This window comes from Macrosteles quadrilineatus, unplaced genomic scaffold (assembly GCF_028750875.1).
Source record: "Macrosteles quadrilineatus isolate MER2022 unplaced genomic scaffold, UCM_ALF_1.0 Scaffold_2__2_contigs__length_208266976, whole genome shotgun sequence".
Lineage (NCBI taxonomy): Eukaryota > Metazoa > Arthropoda > Insecta > Hemiptera > Cicadellidae > Macrosteles > Macrosteles quadrilineatus.
In genome coordinates this window covers 133,293,916-133,302,085 of record NW_026542595.1, presented here as the reverse complement: position 1 = coordinate 133,302,085, position 8,170 = coordinate 133,293,916, and the positions used below count along the sequence as shown (strand labels likewise).

The 8,170-nt window shown below is 33.2% G+C and overlaps 1 protein-coding gene across 1 annotated transcript; it reads right to left on the bottom strand.

Annotated features, from left to right (window-relative positions):
* Positions 1 to 3,158: 3,158 nt before the first annotated feature.
* On the bottom strand, positions 3,159 to 7,568 carry LOC128984224 (peptidoglycan-recognition protein 1-like). Its single transcript, XM_054403525.1, has 4 exons — positions 7,496 to 7,568; positions 5,987 to 6,208; positions 4,662 to 4,786; positions 3,159 to 3,415 (listed from the first exon to the last, which is right to left on the bottom strand). The coding sequence occupies exons 2-4, from the start codon at positions 6,199 to 6,201 to the stop codon at positions 3,249 to 3,251; spliced, it is 507 nt and encodes a 168-aa protein (XP_054259500.1). The 5' UTR covers positions 6,202 to 6,208; positions 7,496 to 7,568; the 3' UTR covers positions 3,159 to 3,248.
* Positions 7,569 to 8,170: the final 602 nt, after the last annotated feature.

Genomic DNA, 8,170 nt, shown 5'->3' with positions numbered 1-8,170 from the left:
ATTCACTGGGCGGAACAACGTAAATAGAATAGTGGATGAATCGTTCTGGCGTGAGACTACTGTAGTAATTGGTTACTTTCAAGTACATCCTGTAGCAGATAGAGTTTAAGCTTTTGATTAAAAACTTCATCACTCCTTACAGAAAGTAGGCTTATATGATTTTCAAACACAGCTGATATCAAAGAAAGTAATAATTGTCACCCGACAAAGTGGGCTTCCTTGCACAGATTATAGTACAGAAAGCCTTGCTTTGGCGTATCTTGAACCGAAAGTGATTTTCCGGCACTTTACCCAATTGTTCTAGGCTTCGCTTCGTACGTGAAAATAACCCTCACTCGGCTTCGCCTCTTAGGTGAACTCTAGTGTTCCTTGTGTTCGGCTTTGCCTCTTACATGAAACTTGAGTGCACTCCAGAAAATCCTACTTTCACTACTAGTACTTAAATATAATATTTTTAACAAAACCAATGAAGAAAATACGTAAACAAAATTTCGGATTTTTTACCTTTATTCCCTACATTTAGTGGTTTTCGATGATAAATTCCTAATTTATACCATTTTAAAGCACAATCCTTCACCTAGAGAAAAATGCAAATAAAAGATACACAATATTTTTATTGCAGAGAAAAAACTACAAACGTTTTGCCAAGCAAGCAATCTAAAAATAAACTCAGGTTTAATTAAAACACAACATTTTGAAAGGTGTAACCAGAATTACATAGAAAGACCGTAACAAAGATAAAACAAACACTAGACCCTTAGGCTGTGAGTTTAGTCCGCTTCTCGGTACAATAGAGTTCTTGTGATAATTTCGTTCCTTTGACAACGCCTTGAGCAGATCAACCTAACTGTCCAATTAGTCTTAGAGTAAATTCAATTTAGTTGAATATTCATCTAGAGGTTACCAAGTATTTCTGAACGATTTCTTATAAATAAAAGTGTCATTTCATATTATATTTACATCTTCGTAGTACTATTTAGGTCGATAATATAGTAAATAAACCTTTAAGCATATATACTGTATAACCAATTAATCGTAGCACAATTTTTAAATATAAAAAAATATATATTTTAAATATTTTTATAATAATTAATACTACAGTATGTGGGGCTTCGATAATAATATTTAGTTATTTAAATATATGCCATAACACTTTACTTTCATGGAAAAAGAATGTCTGAAAAAAACTTAAATAATCTTTACTACAAACGTTCTTAACTAAACGTCTGCTGATAAAAATGAAAATACTCTTTATGGTTAAAAAATCTTCCACTGAGTGTTTTTGAAGGTCTGTGTTTGTTTTTTAATGTGCGATAGGATGTAGACAGATGACAACCACACAACACTGTCAATATCACTTGTTTGTCGGCGTTTTCAATGTTTATGCTTGGAATGTTCGGATTGAGTCTATGTTTTGGTTGGTATTTTTCTTTTATTTGATCGTATTTACTCTAAAGGATATTTTTATAAGAACAATAAATTAAATGATGACAGAATAAAATTAACTGTTGCTAATTGTTAATATGTGAAATATAATGAACAATTTATGAGAGACTAAGCAATGTAAAATCTTTACTATGGATTAAGTTGGATATAGTAAAAAATATTCTATAATTTTTGAAGTCTTGTGTATTAAGAAACCGAACAGAAATAAAATTTGTAATTAAAAATAAATATTAAATAATTTTTAGATAAATAGAGTAGAAGGATAATTATTGTACAGCTTTCAGATGTTAATTATTGTACAGATTTTTATGTCAATAAATCAAAGGTTTCTATTTTGATCAAATTAACCAGAAAATATTGCCAACTTCAAATATTTATCTATTATTAGGTCATACAAAATGACATTGGCTTAATAGTCAGGTTGGGTAGCAGGAAAATATTTCAGTTCTGGCAGAGAGGCTACAATTTTAGGAGGTTATAGTATACAAGTTTCTGAACCTAAAACCGCCCAGACCCCAATGTTGAAGGACCTCGGTCGTCCGTAATGACGTCATCAAAATGGCAGCCGTAGGCGGATGCTGGGTCCCCGTGAATTGGCTATAACGACCGAATGCCTGAACCGATTTTCATGAATTTTGGCTCACAAGTGCTGGAATACATTATCTCGGCCTGGGTTGAAAATGGTCAAGTTTCATCAAGTCATTTCAAAATGGCGGCTGTTCAAAACTTAAAAAAATATGAGGAAAATAATTGTGAATTGTTTTATACAGGGTGAGTTTCAAATGAGTTCCCCCCCTACTTTTTTATACATTTCTTAAGATATCAACTCAGAACCACGTCAGATCATTGTAGAGTAGCAAGTACTTCATTTTCACTGGGTTTAAGTTTTTGGCCGCCATCTTGGATCCGCCATATTGGATACAGATTTATTTTTTCAAAAGTAAAGGTAGGGTTGTGACCCATCGTTTCAAACCAGGGGCTGAATACGATGCTTTAATTCGTTTGAAAAAAATGTTTATCCATTCTAAAGTTATGAGAACTTTTTATAACATTACTTTTAGTCCATTATAACATTGTGCATTTACAAACTAAGGCCATAATCTCAAAATAGTGCTAGATAAAGATAAGTGGACACCACCATTCATTGTTGACCTATTTTTACTCGGTTATGACGGATGTATTTTTTTCAGCATTATCAGATAAGTAATATTGTAACATTATCAGATGAAGTAGATGTAAGATACAAATGATGCAGTGGGGAGGATGTGATAAGACCATCACTCACTAGTGACAGGAGGTCAATGACGCTCCTATTTCTTTTTTTCAACTTAATGCGCTATTTTTTGCGTGATTCCTGTTACAACTTATTTTTATGTATTTTTACCTGTTTCAAGTCACATTCATAGCCCTTATAATTAAACTGAATTAACATAAGGTATTGACGTTAATTGAGAGTTTATTTAGAAATGTATAATATCAGGACAGACTAAACAATCTTTTTCAGGTAAACGTAAATAAACTTGTAGGAATATGATATATTAAACGTTTAAATAAATACACAAGAAAGCTTTAATTCTTTACAATCAACTAAGCTATTGTGTAGAATGTTTATTATAATAAATATCATTTTTTAAGATTAATTGTACCAATTATTTTGTTAATCAATTCACTTTTGAACTTATTTTGATATGGAGATAATAACTACTGATAACCTGTTGTTTTAACAATATTTTAATACTCGTATTATTGAAATAAAACAATCAAAATAAATAAGGACAGACAATTATGCACAAAAACTAATCCTACTGGTTTAAGCTTTTTAAATATGGTATGTAAGTTTTCATGTACTTCGGCCTTGGAGGTTGACGGTTTTCTTGGAAGGAATACATCCTTATGAGTAGATTCATTCTGACTCCATAGTAAACCCAGTCGATCCCTCTGAAGTACATCTTCTTCGGAACTGTATCTCCTGAAAACAATTTCTACTCGTTTAGCATTTCAGAGATGGTAAAAGTATTCGGTCATAGCACTTTCTTGTTTAGGACAAAAAAGGTATATCTTATTATGTGAAGAAAAAAACATTTGGTCAGTAATTTTTTTAGTTCACCACATAATTGCAAACTAAAAAGTGTTTTTTTTCCAAACAGATTTTACTAAAAGCTCCAGTTGTGTGGTAATAGTTTCTCTAGATATTTTCGTAAAATATTCTACCTTACTCAAAATCATTTAAAATTAGCAATAGTTACCCATGAAAGTGTCAAAGAGGAGTACTCTACTATTAGTGGTTTAAAAGTGGTTTATATTACCTGTCCGTCAGTGATCCTATTGTTGTCGTCTTATGCGACCGGTTTCAGGATTAAAATCCCATCATCAGGCTGATAAAAATGTCATGTCACTCAAGTTGAGGTCGTCGGTAAACATAAAAACACACACATACAACACGAAACAAGAAAATACGAAATAACATTGCTAGCTACTGGCCAGTACAGGACACTACCACGCCACTCAGTCATGACCACGCAACTACCCGTGCCGCGTCGTAGTGTCCTGTACTGGCCAGTAGCTAGCAATGTTATTTCGTATTTTCTTGTTTCGTGTTGTATGTGTGTGTTTTTATGTTTACCGACGACCTCAACTTGAGTGACATGACATTTTTATCAGCCTGATGATGGGATTTTAATCCTGAAACCGGTCGCATAAGACGACAACAATAGGATCACTGACGGACAGGTAATATAAACCATTTTTATTCTATAAGTGATCCTGGGCCACTAAGCATAACGATATTAGTGGTTTATTAAAACTGTTTCGTAAATAAATTAGTTTTCAGACTTACAGGTTGAAGACTTTTTAATTTCTTATAATAGTGTATGCTTACACATTATATTTTGAAATAACACAAATCTTGTTACATACTTTATTAATAATATTCGACGTCAATGGTAATAGTGTGCGCTTGGTAAGCAAAATGTTGCTGTATCAACTTTAAAAAGTCAATAGCTTATTTGTTGCATGCAACATGAACATAGTAAAAAATATCTGCACAAGGCATCTCTCTCCATTTTCCATTAATCTTTTACTTACTCACAATTGAGGATATGAACAGCGTTATATCCTGCGAGAAGCTAATACAATTTTAAACTGTTCATTGTAGGTCCAAGATATTATTTTCTAAAAGAAGATGATTTTCAATAGAAGAACCAGTGGTTACTTACTATGGAACGTGCCCAGAAAGCCAATGTCTAGACGGGGAGACATGGTGGTTCCTTGTATTGCGGATGAGGATCTTACATGCCATCCCCGACCTTCGTAAATAGTGCCATCCCCTCCCACTAGGAAACTGAAAATCAACCACAGATCAACATACTGTCATTGACCACAAGAGCGGTTTCATGACAAACATACAAAGTTTTCCAACATTATTCTTTCCGACATATTTTCGTTTTCTATATCAAATCTAGGTAGATCTAAATGAAACTAACTGCAATGATATCCTAAAACTATTTAGCCTGGTTCTTTCCAACTGTAACGTGAAAGACGATTTAAGTTTTTGCTAATGTTGTGTTGAGTTATTTAGCTTAAGTAACCTTCAAAGTGCATAAAATAGGAAAATTACTCTGTATTTAAGGTTAAGGGATATGCAAACTTATCCAATCCCCACAATAACCTAGTTTTGTACGAGGGCCCTGGAATAATCACAAAGTTCTGCATTTTATTACTTCAACACCTATCACATAAGCACGTTGGTTTTTATTTCTATATAAAACTAATGTGTTCATTAAGATCCAACATGATACTGTTCCAATACACACCTAAAATAACCCTAGCGCATCATCAAATTCTGCTGGTTGTTTATCCTATGACCAATTCTGGTTTGTTTTATAAAATGATCCTAGTACATCGTAAACATTTTCTTCTTAGCAGTTCATTACCAATCACAAGGGATAATTTTGTATGATTCATTCATTTAAAATAGGTGGTTTTACAGTTTATTTAATTTCAACAAGATCCTGATTAATTGATTGGTCTATCAAACATTACGCAGTATATCAAATAAGTAACCAATACATTCGATCAATTGGTATTTGTAAAATAAGTTATGAGGCTTTTCAGATGGATTTTAAGACAGGACCAAATCGGAAACAATAAAAATCAATCAGGTTCGACGTTTAGCAGCAGGAGTCTCATCTGTTTCCTCTTGCGTTGAGGAAGCGCGAAGAAAACCTCCAGCATTCCAGAAACCTGCTTCTGCTTGCAAATAGTAAAAGAAAGCTAAACTGTCATCGTGTAGTCCATGTGGCGCAAATTAATGTAAGGGACTTCCGCCGACCCTTCAGATTGGCCCAATGACCCTATGGGACCCTGACACCCTCCCTGAGGTACCCCATTCCCCACTCCACTGTAGGGGACATTGTGAAGACACATTTATTGCCAAAAAGGTCATAGTGTTTTTTCCTAATTTATAGAACTTTCATGGCTGCAAAGCATATAAAATTGTATTTTGTCTGCACAATCGTGAATTGAAGAAAATATTTGTAACCTGAAAGGAATATCAGACAAGCCCTCGTCCATGTAATCCTTCTGCATTTTCCTCAGCAGAGGGAAGCACTCTTCGTCACCGCTGCAGCTTGCAGTTCCGGTGTTGTAGTTGAAACACACATGTTCCATAGGGTTGTTGTTGAGGTGGACCTTGATTGGAGGCTCTGCTCCCCAGTTAGTACGGGTTACGAACCTCGGCAGTACGTCAAACTCCATCGTTCACCTGAATTACGAAATGGAATAATAAAATCAGGTTAGTAGTTGCAAGTTTATTACAGTGGTGGTCCCAGGGAGGGATGGGAGGGATATATCCCCCCCCCCCCGAAATATTTTATATTTTTTTAGTTAACGTAAATACTATTAGCTTGAGCATATTTAAGAGCTCAAAAATGTATAAACATAGGTTTTTACGCTATAAATTCCACATTTTTTCCGGCAGGGGACCCCCGAACCCCCCTTTTTCTGGGGAATATTCAATACTCCCACGACCCCACAATGATCGTCCCCGAAATGTAATCCTGGGACCGACACTGATAGTTTAACCTGGTAAGAGGTTAGCAACAGTAGTCAAATTCCAATTTAACTTGGCTTGATTCCTTACTTTAAGAGGTGCATTAATAAACACATATACATTACATTAATAAACACTGCAAGTTTATACCAAAGAACCACCCCACGGTTTAGACAACTGTTAAGATGGGAAATAAATATAAGAAATTGCAAATTAACGAGATAGGATCTTTGTTTAATATATCTTTAAGAATTTATGTAATGTAAGGGTGACTAAAATATTACTTGACAGATAAAAATCATAGAAATAGACTAGTTGGAATGCCAGAAAAACACTTGATGTCGTTTGAGAGAAACTAATTTGTTAACGGAATCCGCTGCAGCCATGGGCGACGAGGAACTTTCAGTAGAAATATGAGGATGCCTATTACTAATCAAATCAGTTATTTTGAATCTGTAACTACCAGAGGGTTAAGTTAAAGTAAAACATGATGTTGATCTATTTTATCGCAAAATGTAAAATCTCAAAGCATGTTGCTAGATGTTAATCATTAAGTATTACTGTACTGAAATTAATATATGTGATATTTCAAAATAATTTTTAAAACCCCTGTAATCTGAAAAAAAACAACTTCATACTAAACATATCTGCTGGATGCAACAGAGAAGTAATTCGCACAGTTCAAGGATTTAGGAAAACTATCGTTGGGATTGATAAAAGATTTTTGTTTGATTTAAATAAATATAAAACCATCTCCTTGATTTGTATTTGCACATCAACCCATAATTTTATCCTTAAGTGTAAATCTTATGACGACATGTTATAATATTATACTGTTTGTTCACATAAACATTTATTAATATCCCTACTGAAGTGTAAAAGCACAACCCTTTAGTAGGTTGTATGTACAAATATATTAATACCCCATATATGGGTCACCAAAGTGCTAAAACAGAACCCTGGTATAAATGTTACGAACAAACATATAAAATAACATACCTTTGTTGTCTAAACTTAAATTGACAAGCAGTCGTCAAAAGATAAAACTGACAAACAACAAGAGCTTTAAAATACGCTTTGACGTAGACACAGATTGTTCTAGTCCCTAATATAAACTGACGTTATCTTAATGGAATTGTGAGTTTAGTTATCTAAACTACTCTCATGTTTTCAATGATATCACAGAGTTTGTAACTTTTAAAGGTCTTATGATAAAGCTTTGTTACAAATTCAACATGTTTTGTCAAAATAAGTAGGACTCTTAAACTTTTTAAGTGAATTTTTTGTGGCTTATAAATGAATAATCAAGATAATATAGCTGGAAAACAGATTCATTTTACCCCTAATTGTGTCCACACACTCAATAAATTTGTTTCAACTTCTGTTGTGTAAAAATATTTAGGATTATTTAAAAAAATACTAGTATTTAAAAAAAATATATGTTTTATAAGTGTTACTAATTGGAATAGTAAAGGGGTGCAACAAAAAATAATACTGAAATAGGTAGGTAATAATCACACTGAATAATTTGAAATACATAATATTTCTGAATTTTGTAGTTTTGTTTTTGTTTATACAATTAATTTTGACGATGGTTAATATCTCAATACCACTTTGATTATCAGTATTGTATGCTTGAAGCATTTTTTATCGGTTAAATATCATATTTAAGTG